Source organism: Bemisia tabaci, chromosome 2, assembly GCF_918797505.1.
Source record: "Bemisia tabaci chromosome 2, PGI_BMITA_v3".
In the NCBI taxonomy this organism is placed as follows: Eukaryota; Metazoa; Arthropoda; class Insecta; order Hemiptera; family Aleyrodidae; genus Bemisia; species Bemisia tabaci.
Window position 1 is genome coordinate 75234841 of NC_092794.1, and position 21326 is coordinate 75256166.

Genomic DNA, 21326 nt, shown 5'->3' on the forward strand with positions numbered 1-21326 from the left:
TGAGCCTCGTATAAAAGTAACTAATGTCCCCTGTACTCTTTAGTTTATAAGAACATCCCCAGAAACTTAAAAATCGCATCTGATGATTTAGGTATTTCCGATAAATCAAAGCATGTCACGAAAGTGAGGTTATGATTACATTCTGTATGCCTGGGATGGGATACATTTTACTATAAGCCCTATTTCCATAGTGGAAAGGAATGTTAAAATGACGAGGATTCCGCCTCGTGAAGTCATGAACAGAGCGAAATTAGAAGTGTTTACGTGCGGTGAGGATTCACCCATCGGACAATCGATTGTTCGCATCACCAGAGATGGAAAGTGAAATTTAACGTTTTGAAACTTTATAAGGCTCGAATAAATCTCATCAAAGTTGAAATTTATTTATTTTTTTTCTCTTTATTTATTAAACCTTTGGAGGTCTGAAAGCGTTTCAGATGGTCTTCCTGTCAATGCTGCCGTATTATGCTGCTCCACTGCTGGTGCCAGACAAAAAGAGGGGGCAAAAAGGGGAGTTTATAGCGAAAAACCCCAACCTAACCTCTAAACTAAACAAAAACATTTGCAACGCGCGAAAAAAAATTAAAAAATTTCAAAACATTTAAAATCACTGTCTCTAGGCGTTTCTTAGCCTCCTGAATGCATCCCCATAAGTTTCAATAAATTTCATGAAATTTCCTGAAATTTCACTTTAATAAATTTCATGAAATTTTCTATCTCTGCGCATCACTTCATAGGTATCGAATATCGATTTTGGGGGAATCGGGGAACGCCTACTTTGAAATCCAGGAAAACATTGATAGACTTGGCAATATGTGGAACAACATGAGAGAAAAATCTTTCCCACGAAAAAAAAAATCCCACACGGAGAATCAGAATAAAAATAACTCAAGCACCACGAAAGAAAAAAATCCCTCACAAGAGAAAAAAAGTCCCTCAAGGGAAAAAATATTTCTCAGGGTATTTTTATTAAAGAAACAAACGGCCAATTATACAGTAAGAACCAGTCAGTAAAAATCTGAGCAATTTTTGAGTCGCTGCTCCAAAGTTAGGGCCAATAATTGGCAAAATTTCATTGTTTTTCAGTTTGGCAGGCCTTTTTTTGGCAAAAACTTGAAGTAAAAGATTTTTAATCCCAAAATACCATTAATTTTATTTTTCAAACGTATTGCACATACAGTAAGGACCATTCATTCAAAAATTGAGCAATTTTTGAGTTGCTGCTCCATGGCATACTTTCTGTGTTTTTCAGTTTTTTAGGCCTCTTTTGGACAAAAGTAAAAAAAAAACAGTACTGAAACCAAAAATATCATCAAAATTGTTCTGTAAGCGTCTTCCTGATACTCTAGGGAGCATTTTTAATAAAATTTGGAGCAAAAAATAACTTGCAGTTTAAAAGTTATGGGCATTTGAAGAAGGGAGAGTTTTGTCCTTGAAATCAGACTAAAAGTGTAACGAACAATCAACTGCAGCACATCAATGAGTGAACTCGAACATTTTACGCATTCATCTCTTAAATCTGCATACTTACATAGACATTATGTCAAATTTTCACTTCCATCCGATGAAAAATGGCCTGGGGTGAATTTTTTAGGGAAAATGACTGGAAACATTGGTTTCTTGAAAATTCTTAAATTTTCTAAAATTCATAACTCTATGAGTTTTTCGATTTGAGACCTAATATTTTGCAGAAGTTCATTATTTAGTGGTGTGATTAGGAATAAATTTATCAGCAAAATCCGAGTCGGGCTGTTGCATGGTTGGTAGGTCCCATATGGAATGACCAATGACCCCTGCGTAATTTGTGCTCAGTATGTACATATTTATTGGTTTTAGAACATACGGTTTCTGATGCATGTGGAGTAGAATTTGGAATTTTAATTTCCATAAGTTGAGTTTCCATCCCCTAAGTTGTAGTTTTGACCAAGTCAGATTTCCTTTCTGGTCGCGTCAATTGTGTCATGTGAATAGTGGATTCAATTGCAACATAAGTTGGAATGTCAAATGTCTGTTTAGTTAAAAATTCGCTCATCTGACAGTTTTTTTGGTATGGTCATAAAGTCTTATTATGTTAAGTGGGGTGGAAATCCGATGTCTCACTAGCATGAGATACCCATTTTGAGTGCATGCTTGTTGGTTCGTAATAGTCAATTGATTTTCTTTTCAATGCTCAATCTATACTTACAGATCGATGGGCCAGGGATACTCTCTGCTTTGTATTCTATGATTAATTCAATGTTTGGAACATGTAATGTACTCTTGAATGTTTCATCAGAGCAATTCTTTTTTTAAAATGTATTTCCATTCATTTATAATAATCATTTGGGAGGAAGGGTCTTTTAAAGAGAGTATATTGTGCATCAGATACCATCCCCGTGTCTCAGCATTTCCGAAACATGTCAACTTCAACAATTATTATTGGCAATAGCATAACATTATTTGGGTAACAATTCATTTTTCCATTGCTCATAGATCCTAGGCATGTCATTTATCCTTCTCATTTTATCCTTCATAAGGTAAATTTTTCATTTGTCAACAGTATCCCAAATATCCGTGGATAAATGACATGCAAGGGATCCAACTAACAGGCAATGCATGGATCCTCGACACGCCAAAGGTCCTCATCGTAATTGATAATTTAAATCTTTGAATTATTCAAATCATTGAAGTTGTGATGGTCCAGCATCGTTCTGAGATATCCTGAAATAAAAAAAAGGGGAAGGCCCTCGAGGAAGGAGGCGATGGCGAGGGATATGTCCCTCGGATCAAACCTCCGACGCGAGAGCAAAAAGGGGACCTCGGGGAAGGTGGCGATAGCGAGGGATAAAAATCCCTCGGATCAAGTCACCTTCGCGAGATCCGGGAGTAGGAAAAAGGAAACAAAAAGGGGGGGGGGTCAAAGAGAGAAAATACTCGTTCTGACTCGCGTAGAAATTGTAATGCTTTTCTTTACAGAAGATCTGCACTTTGATCTCGCAGCTAACAGCAATTAGCACATAAGCATCTAACGATCAAAAATCATAGAATATCTGTCGAGGCGATTTGACTTGGGTTTGAGCGTGGCACGTTGTTACGTCCACGCACCAAGTGACAGCCGAAACGATACTGAAACTCGCGACTCCTCGCGCTCTGCTCTGAAGCTCTCTCGCGCTTTCCTCTCCTCTGCGCGTGCGCACTTCCTGGCCGCTCTGATTCGACGCTGCAATCGTCATCCAGCGAACTTGACCGGTCATTTCCGATCATGACCGATCCTGATCATGGAAACTTTCGCATCTCCTCACATTCCTCTCTCCGGGGAAAAATACAATCTTGAACAAGATTGTATTTTAATTCGAAGGGAAAAGGCGAAAGGAAAGGTAACATGCCTCCACAATCAGGGATAGTTCCGCCGGAAACAACCACAGGCGTCTAAACAAAAAAAAATAGACAGGACGCGTGCGCGCAGCCGGTTAACAATCAATGAAATATAGAGGAAAACAAGAGAAAATTTAGATTAAGTAGAAGAAAGAACAAAAGAGAAAAAAAAGAATAGATCAATAAAAAATCAAGAAAGTATATAAAATAGAAGATAATATATAGAAATAGAAGATATATATAAAGAAATAAAATTGGAATTAAAAAAAAATGAGAGAGAAGAAAAAAAAATAAGATTAAAAGGAAAAAGAGAGAGAAAAATAAATTGAAGTGGAAAAATTTAGGAAAAAAGCGAATGAGAGCATTCATGTGTAAGTTATGATTAGAAGTTTAGAAAGAAAGAAAAAAGAGAGAAAAAAAAACAAAAAAAATGAGACTAAGAATGGAATAGAGCGAGAGGGGTCGAAAAACAATTTTTGAGAGAGATTAAATTTGAAGAAAAAAAATTAAACTATGATTTTTTCTCGTTAGATGTAACAATAGTCACAAAATATTAACAAAAGTTAGGCTTCAAGAATCTCAACCTCACAGCCACTCTCCATTTTGCTTCATTCTATCCTCGTCTTTTTTCTGTTGTTGCTTCGCTCTCTTCCGCTGTTGGTGTCCTTTTCCCGGTTTTGCATGCCATTTCGGGTTCCTTCTTTTCTTGGTGGTGTTCTCCCTATCTGCTCCTTCTGTGATTACGCTCGTTGATGGGCCTGTCGTTGGGGGGGCGGGTGGTCTCTTGGCTTGTCACCTCGTTAAGTTCCGTTGATGTGAAATAGTTTGGGAAACCATTGTTCTGACCACTCTTTTTCTGGGTTGTTAGCAGGTGACGGTACGAAGCTCTGTCCCCGCTGACGTCAATCAGGATGAGTTTCCACGGCGGAGGCATTTCGCTGGACTCACTCGTGGGCGTTTGGGGTTTTGCCGCTCGAGCTCGGGCGCGTTTCGGCGTCGTCTCTCAGGTCGGCGATGTTCTCCCATCCGCTCATCATTCCCATTACGTCCTCCTCATAAACGATGCTGTTGTTGTAGTCCTCCCTGAGTTTCTTATATTCCTGAAGGGACACCCTTTTTGGCCGGCTTTGGAATTTGTGTTGCGGCTGGCTTTGGGGTTCGACGTATTGATCGAAGGCGGACCAATCGACGTCCTCGTCCCCGCGCATTTTTCGCCGTACAGGGTCGCTCTAGGGTTCGTCCATGTTTTCCACTGCTACTAGTTGACGTGCTAGAAATAGATTATCTTGATGTTCTGAGCTCGTGACTCTTGTGCTGCCCAAAGTTGACTGGAGTCACGTCCGCGCCGCGTCGTCCGCGGTCGCAGTGACGCCTTAACCGGTCCTTTACTCATCCTAATAGATAAAAAACTCGATTTTTATCTACCTAATCTTATCACTATCGACACATGATGAAAAAACAGGAAAAAGAAATTGCTAATTAGAATCAGTTGAGATGTTGTCAGACGTCTTAAGAAAAAATCCGATACGATTAGAGGCAAGAGGAGAAAAAAAAAGGAAGAAAAACGGACCAAAGATGAAAAATTAAAAAAAATGGAGATGCTGCTAAGCTCACCGCGGTGTGAACTTTTTAAGTCGATCCGCTTGGATAACTAAATATCTGTTTTTACCTCTCTTTTTGGTGTCTAATTTGTAGCTGCCGCGCGATATTTTTTCAACAACTTCATACGGACAATCATATTTAATACGCAGTTTTTCCGATAATTCCTTTGTCCGTGCTGGCATGTAAACTAGAACTAGGTCTCCGACTCCAAATGGTGGCTCCAATCTGTTTTTGTTTGATTGATCACGTTGATTTTGTAGGATGTCTGGGAGTTTTTTGAGAGTTTCATCTCGTATTTCATCCAGCTTTCTTAGGCGCTTTAATAATTCTGTATTTTCACATTGCGGGCGTATTTTTGCGTCGATGGGTAACTGGAATTCTTGGCCCGTGAGAAGGAAAAAAGGGCTCTGATTAGTTGTTTTGTGTGTGCTCGAGTTGTGCGCAGCGGCGATGGCAGGTAAATATTCTGGCCAACTTTGCTGATTTTCCTGTGTGAAACTTCTCAAGTAATTTCTAACACGTTTCCAAGTGTTTTCTATTAACCCGTTAGCTCTTGGAGAATAGGGTAGTGTAAATGATTTTTTGACTTCATATTGGTCAAGGAATTCATTATTTAGGTCCGATGCTAAATTTTTACCATTATCCATCACCAGCTCTACTGGTATGCCAAAAAGTCCAAAAAATTCGGTCAAAACTGCTTCCAGCGATTTTGCTGTTATGTTTTTGACACTTTTCAGCCATAGAAATTTGGAAAAATAGTCACAGATGCCGATTATATATCTTTTCTCGTTGCCTTCTGCGTCAAATCCCTTCGTGACCGGACCCCACGCATCGATGCCAAGTTTTGTCATCACACTATTTGGAATCTTGTGTGATTTGATTTTCCCATATTTTTCGTGGTTCTGAAGTTTTTTCGCGAACTGGCATTTTTTGCAAGATAGCACTTACTTTCTAATATCGGCATGCATTCCTTTCCAATAGAATCTTTTCCTGGCGCATTCAATGGTCTTAAATATGCCGGAGTGGCCTGAGAAAGGATCGTCGTGAATACTCTGGAGTACTTCTTTTTTCATGTGTGATGGAATCACAGCCACTTTACTATTGATGTAGCATTTTTTCCACAGAATGCCTTCTTCGATGTAAAATGCCTCCGTTTCCTTTTTTGTTTTTGCATCTGTATTTTTGGGTTTCTTGATAGCTTCATACAGGGTGTTTAGTTTATAATCCTTTTTCTGTTCTGCCTTTAGTCGTTTTGGTTCCACTTTTCCGGTCTCTTCTTGAGCTTTTGACCGTGTTACAGCATGTACTTGAGCAATGGTTTCGGTATTGGGAGGGTAGCGAGACAGATAGTCTGGTATTACGTTTTTCGAGCCTTTCCTCCATTCAATGTGTAATTGTATTCTGACAGTTTGAGAATTAGTTTTAGCATGCGTGCTGATGAAGTTTCCATATTTTTGACGTATACCAGAGCTTGATTGTCCGTGTCTATTTTGAACGGCATGTTCCACAGATAATGTTTATTTTTCTCAATTCCGAAAGTGATTGCCAGGATTTCTCTCTCGCGGCTTCCCCAGTGTGATTCGTTGTTCGGTAGCACTCGCGAGAAATATCCTAAAGGTCGCACCGATCCATCTGCGTAACGTTGATTCAGGCAACTTCCTATTGCTACTTTTGATACGTCTTCGTGGAGCTGCAGGGTCGTATTTTCTGGTTCGTAAAAAGCCAACACTTCAGATGAAACTAAAGCTTGTTTTATGTTGTCAAAAGCTGTTTGTTTTTCGGCGTCCCAATGAAACTTGGCATTTTTGCGCGTTAGCTGTACTAAAGGTTCTGCATAAAAAGCCATTCTAGGAATATGAGTTCGATAATAGCTTGCGGCGGCTAGAAATGATCGAACTCCTTTCACGTCTTTCGGAGGTGGAGCATTTGCTATTGCCAGGGTCTTCTCCTTTGAAACAGATATTCCGTTTTGACTAATGTGAAAACCGAGTGCGTCACATTCTCTCATGGCCAGGCGACTTTTTTTTAGTTTTAGTAAAAGTTTAGCTTGTCTACAAAATTCGAAAAATTCCTCCAATTTTTGTAGATGACCCGCAAAACCTCCTTCGGTGTTGTAGACGTAAAAGTCGTCCATGTAATTCAAAACACCCCTGTACAACATTGGACTGAAAGCTTTTGCCATCAGCTGGCCGAATCGAAGCGGAGAGATGGACAGACCCTGTGGTAGAACGCAGAATTCGTAATGATTGTCAAAGGTGCTGAACGCGCAATAAGATGATGACTCCTTATCAAGTTTAATTTGGGAGTATCCTTGCTCCAAGTCGAAGCAGCTGATGTATTATGCCCCATTTAGGCAGCTTAATACATCATCGACCCACACCAGAGGAAAAGTCTCCGCGTGGATTTTCTCGTTGAGTTTACGCAAATCAACCACTGGTCTGTATTTCCCGACCTCTCGTTTTGAAACCAGCATAAGAGGTGATGCATATGCTGAGGTTGACGGACGGATGATTTGCGCACGTAGCATTTCGTCGATGTATTTCTTAATCAAAACGCGTTGTTGTTTCCCGGTTCTAAAAGGGGGTTTGTGGACCGGCGTCGAATCTTTCAAAATTAATTTTTGAGGTTCAAAGTTTGCTTGCCCTCCGATAAATTGTGTATCGGACCAGGCAAAAACATCTTGATATTTCAGAATGAGGTTTTCCAGTTGGTCTTTTTGTATCTTACTTAGTTCCTTGTTACATTCGATTTCAGAGAGGCGAGTTTTTTCTGAGCTTGATTTTGAATTAGCTTCATTTGAGTTTTTGGCTCTCGTGGGTCCTTCTTCTACCGTATTCGTCATAGCTGCGGTTTCTTCGTTTTCTTCACTTCCTGAGGCTTCGTATTGAAATTCGATTCGATTGCGCGTGCGCACTCCCTGGCCGCTCTGATTCGACGCTGTAATCGTCATCCAGCGAACTTGACCGGTCATTTCCGATCATGACCGATCCTGATCATGGAAACTTTCGCATCTCATCACAAAGTTCTTGTATGCCTATTGGTACCTGCTTAGATAGGGGTTATAACTGCGGAAACGGGGATGAAGAAATACAAGAAAAAGGTCAAGCCTTCTGACTAAATGAAGGAAGCCGCAGTAATAATGGTATGTGCGCATACATGTAGTTTTAATGCCCAATAGCTAAATTAAATGGACCACTTGAGAAGTATCACCCCTGTAAACATTGCATTCGTTCTCCACGTGTTTTTCCCGCATATGCCATTATTGCAGCCACCGCCTCAATTATGCTTTTTCTTGAGGTAACCCTATTATGCTGAGACTGGTTTATCATCTGGCTACGTTAAGACCAAAGAAGTGCTACGTTAACGATGGTTGGTGTTGACATGGTGTGCAATTCGAATTGGTACTCTTGTATCATTTACCATTTGACAGTGACTGTACAGGCTCATTTTCTGCTAAAAACCAAAGGAGTCACTCCCAAGAGTGTTCTGCCGCAAACATTTAAGTCACAAAAAAGATTGAGGTCTCGCCAGAAAGGGAAGATTGTGACCTGACTTAAAATTAGATAAAATTTTCAAAGTTGTTACCATAAAAAATTAATAATTTATTCTATGAAAAGCATTTTTTAATAGCTCAAATTCTCTATTTTCAGAGATCTCCAGCCACGCCTGAAATTCGGAAAAATCCATTACAGACATATTCTCCAAACAGGACATCGCCCACAAAACAGTTAAGTCCTCAAAAAACAGCATGGCCACAACCATTTAGTTCACCACGTTTGAAAAACCCAAGTCAATTTTCCCCAGTTACTTCCCACACCAGCCCTTCCAAGTCAGCCTCATATTCTCCAAACAAGACATCGCCTATGAAACAGATCAATCCTCAAAAAACCACGTGGCTACAACCATTCAGTCAGCTAAGTTCCACAAATCCAAGTGAATCCTGCCCAGTTACTTCTCATACTAGCCCTCTCAAGTCAGCCTCACCTCGCCGAATCAATCTTTTAAGTCCAAAAAGACCATCAAAGAACACTCCTAACCCAGGCTTCGTCCTTCAAAAAGCCATCGCATATGAACAAGCTGTAAGTCCCACCAAAAATATTGTTCAGGACCCTGCTGAATTGTCTTTAGCGGAGAGAAAGGCACTCTTCGAAAAAAATAACAGCAAACCTATTCTCCCTAAGGTACCTTTTGGTCAACCACTTCCCGTCAATAATAAGCGAACAAATACTCACATTATGGAAGCTTGCGCAACTTCAACAATGAAGGTAAATAATTTACCTTGGTCTCTCAAGCAAGAAGTCATAGTAAATTCAACAAAAAAAGGAAATAATTTACCTTACTCTCCAATCAAGGACAAATTGCCGGCAAATATGACTATGGAAACTGATGATTCGTCTAACTCATCCAAGAAGAATCCAGTGCACTCGGCAGGTAATAGACTCAACAAAATATTTGTCTTGTGAACTTCTCATTTAACTTGGAAAAACGATTTATCCAATCGATAATTAAGTACTCACAAAATTATTTATCCGCTGCAATTTTAGCAATCGCCAGGATCTGTTAATTTCTTTTTTGCACTTCAATCTAGCTCTGTTCCAAGAGAAAGCTGAAGCCATGAACTTAAAGACCGATTCTTGAAGGATTATAATCTGATTTTTGGTAACTAAACAGACAGCCAATTTTATTGATATTTTTTCTTCCAAAATAGTCTTTTAAAAGTATGAGCCTGAAAATTTGTTCGTTTTTTACTTCCAGATTCATGGGTACGTACTTAATTCATTGTATCTTAATCACAAGTAAAAATATATTTTTCCTACCATCACCTTCAATCCATTAATAGCACAATTTTGAAGGAGCAATTATGTAAAGGATAGTATTTTCGAACAGTAAAGTCCAATTTTTATAACCTGTTTGAAGTCCTTATTGATGAAAAGCCCAGCAGTGTCATCTATGATAGGAGACAGAACGTTTTAAGATACTAAAATGGACCAATTTTAGTGTTTTATACGGCATTTCAATGTTTGACCACCTGTAGCAGAAAATTACGTACATGACCAAGTTGAAGTTTGGTGCGATAACTCCTTTAGTTTAAAGGGTGTGCTTTCTTGGTGGCAGATGTTTTTGCAAAAACTACCAAAAGGGATACAAGGTTTAAAAAACATGCAAATGGGTCAGTGCAATATTGGTGGCATATCATTTTAGCAGAATATTTACTAGCCTGTCTTTATGTGGAAAAGGTTGTTTCATCTGCCATTGGAACTGAGCCCAGAATGAAATCTTCTCATCTTTTCAGGTATTAAAAAGCTTGAAAAAAAGAAAGCCGAAACTAAAAAACTCAAACTCACAAAAATTAATTAAAATTGCCGATGTGTTTCAGGGCTGCCCTGTAGCTCCGAAACGCGTCAGCAATTTTAATTAATTTTTGTGAGTTTGAATTTTTTAGTTTCGGCTTTCTTTATTTTCATTATTTAGCTCACAGTTTGTTATCTTGATTTCCCGTTTGTTTTGTTTAGTTTTTGTTACTTTCGGTTCGTTACATTAAAAAACTTGGTCAAGAATCCCCCGCTCCCATTCCTTAGGGAAGGCCCTCTTTAAAAAACCAAAAATTTGTCAAAAAGTTTGATGAGGGAAGAATAAACTAATCATAATTTGACCAACCAAAAGCCAACAGTTATGATGTTGTAATCGGGCCGTAACTTTGCTGGGCTCCAGCCAATAAGCCAATACCGGCCCCATATCACAAATCATCTCTCATATTTCTAACTTGGTGGCACAATCGTACTGTCGTGCTAAGGAAGTAGGAAGAAGTGCCGTGCTGTACGAACCATCAGATTCAAACTGAGATGTTTATGTTCAAAGTCTAAGGCATGCCTCTCTGCGAGATTTGCAAATTTTAAGTTTTCGTTTTCTCCCATTAACAGCTTAATCCCTTGGCTGTTCACTAGCGCTTAGATAATTTGCAATAAGATACTGACATCCCGGAAAATCACAAAAGAATGAGGGTATGTCGGACTTACGGCAAACTGCCCGTGCAGACAGGGTCCTTTCACTGTACCGATTTTGCTGTGTTTCTATCCTAGCACCGAGGACGAGCTTCCAAAGCCGCCGGCTGGTTTAAGGGTCTCACCTCTTTTCGTTTCTGTTGGATTCATTTTAGCAGGAATCATTTCACCTATAACGAAAATCATTGACCTTGCGTGTTTCTAAGGTAGAACTATTTTAAATTTCAAGTAAAAACTAATAAGGAAGAATAATCATTACGAAAGTAACTGCAAATGAATTGAAAGCTTCATATTTTTTTGTTTTATTTGTATGTTTCTTATCTGAATAGGGTGCATGTTACATCGAAAGTTGGCCATAAAGGAAAAAAGTAAGTTCTGCGCAGAAAAAACAATCTTAGTGGTTAGTAGTTTCCTGATTCCAATAAAAAATAAAATACGGCAGTCTATTGTTGCAACCTCGCCTCTATGCGGGACATACTGCAGGCACCCCCTCCATATCTCTGAAACCAATGAAGATACGCCTTTGTTGACTTCACCATTGAATAGAGCATGCTTTACTCAGTATAATTTCGTATCTAAACCAAAAAAATTTTTTTTGCTCATATGGCGTTTTTCCTTAGCACGGCAGCTTACATGTATATGTTTTGGATGGAATTTCTTTATTTGTGAATTAAATATTTTAACATGCAACTATGCTCTAATTTTTACTTCAGAGCCTGGAAAAGTAAGCAAGCTTCAGTCCAGATTAACAGTTTTTGAATCGAAAGAAAAAATTCTGTGTGAAAAGAAATATGACGATGAAAGAGGAAAAGAATTGGAAATGCTCTGCAATCGATGGGAAAAGTTTAAATACATCAAAGGCAGCACTGTCAAAGAGAAAGTAGTCTCACCAAAAGTGAACAAATGTTTTGTTACAACAGTACATCCAAAGAAACGACCAAGCTTACCCATAAGTGACTCTCCTTCAACGCCTGAGCAGCCACCTAACTCACAGTCCCCTGTTCGCTGTCCTATATCGCCTGAAAATGAGGTTAAGGAAGGAAAAGAAATTAAACCTAGAGTTTGTGAGTATTCTTTCTTCTCATATTTCTAACGAACAAAGCTCGTTCTAATTGGTATTATTTACCACGTGTATAGAAAGAGAGGGAGGGGGGGTCATTATTATCTGCATTACCTTATTCACACAGTTACATAGATACTTGATCGCGCTCTGCTTGTGATCAAATAATACCCCTCAGCAATGCAGATGCCAATTTCACAATCATCTGGCAACTCTCATGTAAGTGATGTATGGTGATGCTGTGGTGTGCAATTTAAATTGATGCTCTTGCCTTATTCACCTGCTTTTTAACCGTAGTTACTTGGTTTTATTTTCTTGTGAAAATTATGGAAGAACCTCTAAAAATATTATGCTGTTGCAGTCATATCAGCCAAAAAAATCATTGAGATCTTGTTGGAAAAGGGAAATCATGACCCGTCAAATCAAAGATTGAAATAGTTTTAAAGTCTTTTGGATATAAAATGCTGACTTGTTGCTTTGTGGATTGCGTTTAACAAACCAAATATCAAATTTTAATAAAATTGTCGTAATTTGTGAATTTTCCTGAAGGATCATGCAGAGAATAACAGAGGTGGATCTTTAACTTTTAAAGGCTTCATTTTATGAAGTAAAATTCTCAATTTTAGAGGAAAATAATGATGGCCAAAGTGAAAAACTGAGCGAAAGTGCAATACTTTTGCGTTTTAGATTGTGATAAATGCTTTGTACCCTAATGGATAGCTAAAACCAGCAGTTTTCCTGAGGAATCAACAAATTCAGGGTATCCTGATAGCTATAAAATTCACTTTAAAGTACAGTAGTATATCTTACTGTTTCCTCTTACAGCTTTTCATAGTGAAATTTTTATTCATTCTTACATGTTTTATGAAATTTCAGCGATGCCTAATGTGTCACCGATTGTTGTATCACCTCCAAAACCTGGACAGCTATATCCAAGTCTATCAGATATTGAGGCAAAGACAGGGTCTGAAGTAGCGGATGAAAAGAATGATGCTTCCATGGACAGTCAAGGGCAGAATGATTCTGATTACACTGTATCCTCCAGCGATGGCACTACCAGTTTTGGGCGTGAAATTATACACATGGCCAATGAAAAAATTCTAATAGGCTCCAATCGTAAGGTATTGTGAAAGACTTTGGTCTCATCTTCAGTTTTAACATTTTGAAGGTGAATTAACTTGGATATACCAAAGATAGAGCTGTACGATGAAGGATCCGTACACGGCTTGTCTGAACTACTTTACATGAAAAGTCGATGACACCAAAAAGTCTCATAGGGAGCTTGAAGTAGGATGTAAGTGCTGTCATTTAAGCCAAAAACGAAAATAAACTGTCGGGCTCTTCGAAAATAAAAGGGATTTTTATGTTGACTTACGTGGTTTTTTTTGAAAATTAAGTTTCTCTAATTTTCAGGGAGGATAACAGCGACAAAAAAGTTAATATTACAACATCATATTGTTCTACAAAATTGTAGCTTTCTAACGAGCTAAAGATTTTTATTTTTGGACCACTGGTTTGCGAGATAATCGATTTTTCTGTTAAAGGTTATGTTTTTATTCATATTCTCCAATTTTTCATAAGTTAGTACAACTTTAATGAAACATTACATCGACATTTAAAATGTAAGAATATGAATAAAAATATAACCTTTAATGGAAAAAATAAAACAAAATCCCATACACCTATCGCAACTTAGGAACTGCTGAATTTACGGTTAAAAATAAGGCCCCGGGGGGGGGGGGGGGGGGGGAAATAAAGTGAAGTCTGAATTTTGGTCAAAATGAGTATCAAGATGCAATTAATGGTACGTTTCATTCAAATATGTCAGCTGAAAAAATCGTAACAAGACAAATACAAAATCTTGAAATTTTTGCATTTTTTAGCCAATTTTGAGGGTTCATAGCAAAAAACTGAAACTTATGATGACGTCAACAATAATTTTTCTTTAAAGCACTCTAACATATGCTCTCTCTGTGAAATATTTGAGGCTCTAGCTCAATTGTAATGTTGTGAAAAAAATTCGGCAAAGTTGGCAAAATGCAGAATTTTGCCCAAGGCGGGGCGGGATTTTTGGCCTTGTGCAACCCTTAAATAACTTTTTAGAATTGTTTTCCTTCAGTGAGATCTTATTTTTATAAGTGGGGTCAACAATTTAGTTTAGAGGGTACCGTCATCAAAATTCGGAGGTGACCCTCAAAGTGGGACACCCTAGGGTCCACTGATGTCGGTGGACCCACAACGGAATGAAGTTGTCTCAGTAAAAATCGATTATCTCCCAAACCAGTGGTCCAAAAATAAAAATCTATAGCTCGTTAGAAAGCTACAATTTTGTAAAACAATATGATGTTGTAATATTAACTTTATTGTTGCTGTTATCCTCCCCGAAAATTAGAGAAACTTAAATTTTTGAAAAAAACCACGTTTGTCAACATAAAAATCCCTTTTATTATCGAAGAGTCCGACAGATTATTCTCGTTTTTGGCTTAAACGACAGCACTTACATCCTGCTTCAAGCTCCCGATGAGACTTTTTGGTGTCATCGACTTTTCATCTAAAGTTAATTCAGACAAGCTGTGCGTAGGTTGCATTAAAATGAAATGATGTAAAAGATAGTAAAAGTTTGTTTCACCGAATTCGCGGGGAACCGCCGGCAAATCCGGTAAAGCAAGCTATCCGGTTGGTCGAAATATCAGATTTTTTACAGCAATAGCGCAAAATTTGAGGTCAGTTTTTTTAAAATAAAAAATTTGCCTCAATTTGGTTTACTTGCGGGGAAAGACTCAAACAAGGTTGGATATTTCTTTTTTGCGTTTATGCAGCCTAATTTGCGGAAATCTTTAAAATTAAGTCGGATTTTTTTCTTTTTCTTTTTTTTAAGTGCTTTTCAGACCCTCTTGATGCGTTCATCGTGATTTCCAAGCTAATTTCTATGAGGACTCCTCTTTTTTACTCTAGCTGAAGTTTGCAACAGGCCCATTGACAGAACATTCTGTTAATAGTGAAAGACAAAAATAATGCCCTATCATTTTTTGGTTTGTTTCTCTCATAGAGGAGCAGTAGCAGTAGTGATATATCAGGTTATGATCAGAAGGCTGTCAACTCTGTGGACAACTTCCTGGAAGAAGCTTTGTCCGATGAGTCTTCATGTCCATCGCCAACAAAACAACCACGTAACGGTCATGCGATGGCTCAGTTGGATTCCTCCCCAGCTTCTCACATTCGTTTCTCAAAGGAGGAGAAAAATCCTGTTTGCTTGCCTCTTCTTCACACTGTTAGCTTTTACAGAAAATTGCAGAATCAGAATTCAGTAAGTACACCAATATTTTGCTCAAACAAACTCAAGTTTCATTGGCTTCATTGGATAAGTTCTTCAATGAAATCAGGAATGAGAGCAGTTTTTTATATTATCTGAATACTTAAACTTATTATAGATACTGTGTAATGTCTGTAATAGAAGAAGTGAAGAAGTGTTTATATCAGAATGAACTGTCAAAAAAAAAAAAAAAAAATTAGGCCAACACCCCTTATTATACTTATGAAATATTTGACCCAACACACAGAGCCCAATGGGGATTTTGCATGTGTGAGGAATTTGCGTTTTGACTATTGAATCTAATGTAAAAGTTCGCGAGAAACACGATTGTGCCACTGGTTTTCTCTGAAATCAACTCCCAAGCTCATGAAGAGCTCTCAAGTTGAGGCCAAAATGGAGGGTATATCTCACGCTATCTCGAGGGTCCACGTCTACATCAAGATAAACTCTCCATGAAAAGATAGGGAGCAAATACATTAGCAGTGATGCTGTGTTTTCAGTTTTAGAGTCCTCAAATAAAGTGGCAGCCCTGTCAATGTATTTGCTCCCTATCTTTGCATGGAGAGTTTGTCTTGGTGTTGAGGTGGACTCTCAGGATAACGTGGGATATCCCCTCCATTTTGGCCTCAACTAGAGAGCTTTTTTTGAGCTTGAGATTTGATTTCAGAGAAAACCAGTGGCACCATCGTGTTGCTCGTGAACTTTTACGTAGGAATCATTAGTCAAATCGCAAATTCCTCACACAAAGTCCAGGCATATTAGATCAAAAATCGGCGATTAGAAAAAAAAATTTATATATAAGGTTTTATGTGCCCAAGTTGTTCATCGGGGTGTCAGGAACTCCCAGCAAAAAGTCCCCAAGAATCCCTTGTACGCTCGACCCCCCGCCCCCCCCCCCCCCAAAACCCCCCAAAAATCGACCTTTCCTCGGTTTTTCGTAAATATCTCAAAAAGAATTGGTTTTAGCGAAAAATGAGTTATTTAGTGAATAAAAGTTCATAAAATTTCCAATAAAAATGACTACTATGAATTTTTTGTAAAACGACTCGGAACCCCTCAAAATGGCCGCTGAAAAAACGGGCATTTACGGAAATTTCAGTTTCTCCCGAAAATGCCCATTTTTCTTTGAAACGGCTGCTCTTTCGTAAAAGTTAATGGCGGATTCTAAAAGAGCGTTGAATTTCACATAAAAAATGATTAACATCGATCATTTTAGACTCACGGTCGATCAACGGAAATACCATATATCGAAGCTCTTCCGCACGAGCGTAACAAATCAAGTGCTGAGTAGTTAAACATTTGCGGCCGGGGATCTAATGACACTAAAATCATACTTTTTTCACTCTGGGGTCATTTGTATATTAGCCTTTTACTCCCTCTTAAGGCCATCATTGGAGGGAAGGGAGTAGTGATTGTGGGGGGGGGGGCTCCCATTACCCTTCCTCCGCTTAGCCGCGCAACGGTTTAACATACCGGAACGATAAGCATGGTCCATGCCCGCGAAGAAGTCGATGTGAAAAGATGAGGCCACGTTTTTTGTTTTGTCTTCGCATTTTCGCATTTTGGAGGAATCGTAGTTGCCAAATGACAGAAAAATGATGAATGCTGAAATACATGGCCCAAAGAGTGGAGGGACATTATACCTAGCAAGGCTGGACGAGCCCTTCTTATCTAGAACTCGGGGGGCTTATGTAGCTCGTTTAGGGGCTTCGGTTTGATAAAAATTCCCCTCTCGCCTCTCGTTGCCCCCATCGAATTTATCCCGTGGGGCTCCTTCCTATGTTTTGCGATTTGCGATTAGTTCGAGAACTGATCTCAAGCAGTTGCACGGACTTCCACCCTCGATCCGCGTTGTGGCTGTGTCATTCTTATTCCAAGCATATTATATATTTCTGCATATTTATTATCATATTATTAATATGCAGCGTCCGATTAATATATATCGGACTTTATCATCATGCAAATAAAAATATCGAAAGTTTGAACGAACATCGTTTCATCAGGTTTAAAAAAGGTGCAGTCACGGCTAAAAAAAGTAGTCTCGAAATTCTACCGCTGACGGAAGATGCTGCCAAATTGCACTGTTTTAGAGTATGCCTTCAAATTCAAACGTGGCTCGGTAATGCACTCTCGCCTTTAAATTGGGGATGGAAATTGGATCCGCAGCTTACTCCTGAACAAACCACTTTAGGGCCTGCACCTAAACAAGTTTTGGACGCAATTTTCTGTGGCTGTGTTAAGGGTTGCAGAAAATTGTGCGGTTGTAGAAAAACAGGCCTGAAATGTTCAAACGTTTGCTTGCATTGCAACGGCATCTCATGTGATAACTCGCTTGTGCTTAATACAGACGAGTGAGAAGAAGAAGAAGCCAATATGGATATGGATGACGCGAGGGCAACACCAGAATTGAGCGGCAATGAGGCGGAAGAAGAAGGAGAAGAAGATAAACAAGAAGAAGAGAGAAAAAGTTGTAAGCAATTACGCACTTAGGCCAAAAAGACGACGATTATTCTAAGACTATTCTCTAAGTTTTACAGCTGGACATTCCTTCAAAAAAGTTATTGGGCAACCACTTGCTATCGAATAAGTAATTGTAGTTAATTAGAATTTAGTGCTTTACAATGATTATTAAGTGAAACAAATTGAAAATATTATTTGTGATTAATATACTGATCATTTGTTCTTTAGCACGGTTTTATAATTGACTCTATTCAAGCTCAAAGTAGTACCTGAACACCTTACACTTGAAAAGATAATCATTCAAAAAATCTGAGTCCCCCCCCTCCCCGCTTACAACCACCTGTACTGGAGCTGGAGGTATGGAAGTGAAAAAGTGAACATTAAAAAATGTGTTTTATTGCTTTACTAGAGACGAATCGAAGTGAAAAATAGGGATCATTCAATTATAAAGTAATGCTCTATTTCTACCTTTCAGCCGCCCCCCCCTCCCAACTCTCAATGCACAATTTGTGTTTTCTGGATGGAAGAATCTCGCCTCTCCTCCCTCTTCAGATGCATTACGTGATAATTGAACGCTTCCTTGCTCCAGCAGAACCGTAAACTTAAATGAGTAACTAACCAGCACTTGATTTGTTAGGCCCGGGTGGAAGAGCTTCGATACATCGTATTTCCGTTGATCGACCGTGCGTCTAAAATGATCGATGTTAATCAGTTCTGATGTGAAATTCAACGCTCTTTTAGAATCCGCCATTAACTTTTACGAAAGAGCAGCCGTTTCCAAGAAAAATGGGCATTTACGGGAAAAAACTGAAATTTCCGTAAATGCCCGTTTTTTCAGCGGCCATTTTGAGGGGTTCAAAGTCGTTTTTCAAAAAAATTCATAGAAGTCATTTTTATTGGAAATTTTATGAACTTTTATTCACTACGTAACTCATTTTTCGCTAAAACCAATTCTTTTTGAGATATTTACGAAAAACCGAGGAAAGGTCGATTTTTCGGGGGTTTTGGGGGGGGGGGCGGGGGGTCGAGCGTACGTGGGATTCTTGGGGACTTTTTGCTGGGAGTCACCCCAATGAGCAACTTGGGCACACAAAACCATATATAAAAATTTTTTTTTTCTATTTTTCCTATAATGCCTGGACTAACATGCAACATCTCCATTTCAAGTCTAAATGATTATTGTTGGGTCTCATCCAACCTTGAAAAAATCTGTGTTCGAAATTTCTCATTTTTTAACCTACAAAAAAAAGTTTGGAAAATTGGACAATTTACTTTGAAATCGGACATTTTGCAATATATCAAACATTTTTCCATGAAGGAAACTGAAATTTGACTGTGAGGCATAAACATCTGATCGCGACTAAGGTAATCATTTTGGAATGGTTCGCAGCCTGTTAAAGTAAAAATTTCAATAATCTGATAAAAGGACTAAACTGTAGATTTAAGAGAAAGTGGCTGAACCTCCTAATTGAAATTTGAAAATTATCAGTTTGTCTAGACTTTAAATTTTAATCCATGAACAATGCCAGTCAATCATTATCAGTGTCAAAATATTGACCCCTTTAAATTTCTGTTCTAATACTATTTTTATTTTAATTTAAATTGTGTTGAAAATTCTTTTTGCATTTGTTGATAATGTATTTTACTGCTTACTTGGCATTTATACTTTTTGCAACAGGAATTGTCATCTCACTAACTTATTTTCGTGGGTTTTGTTTTTGTTTCAAAATTATTACTTGTAAGGTTATTTTAAGTGGCTTGACCATTGTCTAAATATTTTTAATTGCCAAACAATTAATTATACATTTTTTCGATCTATGCTCTGTACTGGAGTCTGGTGAGTTTAATTTTGAATTCTATGAGTAATTAAAGTATAACACCTTGTTTGAATCCTATCATTATTATAACAACATGGGATCTGGAATTTTTTCTAAAGTCTGCTAACTTACTCTTTCTATCTCCAGTACAAAATTACTATCAAGAATCAAGGCTTTCATTGGTAGCGTTATTAACGTTAATTCTAATGAAAATAGTTGTTGTGTTCAAGGCCGTAATATCAAGTCTCTGTATTACTGTAAATGCTAATTTTTTATCAAAATACCAAGAATGCTAATACCTAAAATCTGACACTGCTTATGATTTTACCAATTACTAGCAATAATCTTACAGCCTGAAAATTTTTTTGAATAATCAGCACTAAAGTTTTCATTCATCATTTTCAGAGTTTGTCTGAAACACCCGTCAAGAAGTTTGTTCATCAAAGTACTAGCTCTGATTTTCCAAGCAGCGGAAGAAGTGATGCTGAGGCAGAAAGAGGACATGTGGAAAAAAAAATAATTGAGCTGCAGCAAAGGATATCAACCCAACAAACAGTGATCTCTCAGGCAACTCAAGCCTTAAATCTATGTTTTCACACTGTTGAGTTCTCTGACTCTGCAGAGCAGGTTGAAGCAGAGCGTCTCCTACTTTTTGCAAGTACGTCCGTCCTTTGAATATTTGCGAAAAGCACTCTCCAGTAATCCTCTTACTTAGAGACTCATCTAAAGTCCATCAGATTTACCAAAACTGATATTTATCCTTCTTGTGTTTTAACTGACTCTGGTTCCCAATGTGTCTTCTAAATTTTAATTTTCTAATCGCACCGGTCAATGAAAATTTTGTTTTTAAAATTGCCAAAAATTTTAAAACTAATTAGAGGCCGATTTTTAGCATTTTTACCACAATGGCCCTAGTTTTTCGGAGCCAGTTCTGTTCTTCTTGAAAAATTTGAATTTTCTCTCAAAATGAAACATTTTCAGATAAAATTCAATTTTCTGGAAAATATGTGAAGAACAGAGAAAGTCATTTTTTGATATATCAACCAAAAGTGCAGAGGGAGTTACATTGCATGTCAATCATAGAGGTCGTTCCATCTGCCATTGAAACCGGGCCCAGAATGAAAGCTCCTCATCTTTTCAGGCATTGAAGAGCATGGTCTGAAACACTCAAAAATGGTTGAACTTTTTCAAATCCCCCCTTCTGGAGGGGGGAAGGGGGGTCAAACGAAAAACAGTTTTTTTTGCTTATAACTATTGAACGATTAAGATATCGATTTGAACTTTTCTTAAATTAAAGGTCGTCAAAAAAGCTTTGTTTTGGTTTATAATGATTAATAGTTTGGTCAATTTTAGACCAATTTATGGCCTATTAAAAATTTTCCATGAGTCCAAAAATTAGATTTTTGTAGTTTACAGCAGTCCGGATCGTATGTCGATAAACAACATAGATTCAATCGACACAAATAGATGGACATGTTTTTCATCAACATACTTTCCGTGGAAAATTTTTTCATTGGCATAGTTTTTATTGATATATTTTTGATCGGCATATATATTCGATCGACAATGTTTACATTGACACATTTTCGCTTGAAAATATAAATTTGAAATCCTTGAAATAAAACTATTTGTACGTCGACATAATTTCGATCAACGTTGGTTTACTCGGCACAGTTCAATCAAAAAATAGAAATGCAATACAGTCAACGTCATTTCTA

General features: G+C 38.1%; 1 protein-coding gene across 2 annotated transcripts in view; it reads left to right on the top strand.

The window, feature by feature from the left end:
• Positions 1-21326, top strand: part of LOC109040333 (uncharacterized) — a 109635-nt gene that overhangs the window by 22308 nt on the left and 66001 nt on the right. For both annotated transcript variants that reach the window (XM_072296266.1, XM_072296267.1), the window contains 5 exons: positions 8607-9387; positions 11672-12022; positions 12895-13139; positions 15068-15325; positions 20014-20266. In XM_072296266.1, the coding sequence (XP_072152367.1) occupies positions 8607-9387; positions 11672-12022; positions 12895-13139; positions 15068-15325; positions 20014-20266 (1888 nt within the window). The remainder of the gene's footprint in view (positions 1-8606; positions 9388-11671; positions 12023-12894; positions 13140-15067; positions 15326-20013; positions 20267-21326) is intronic.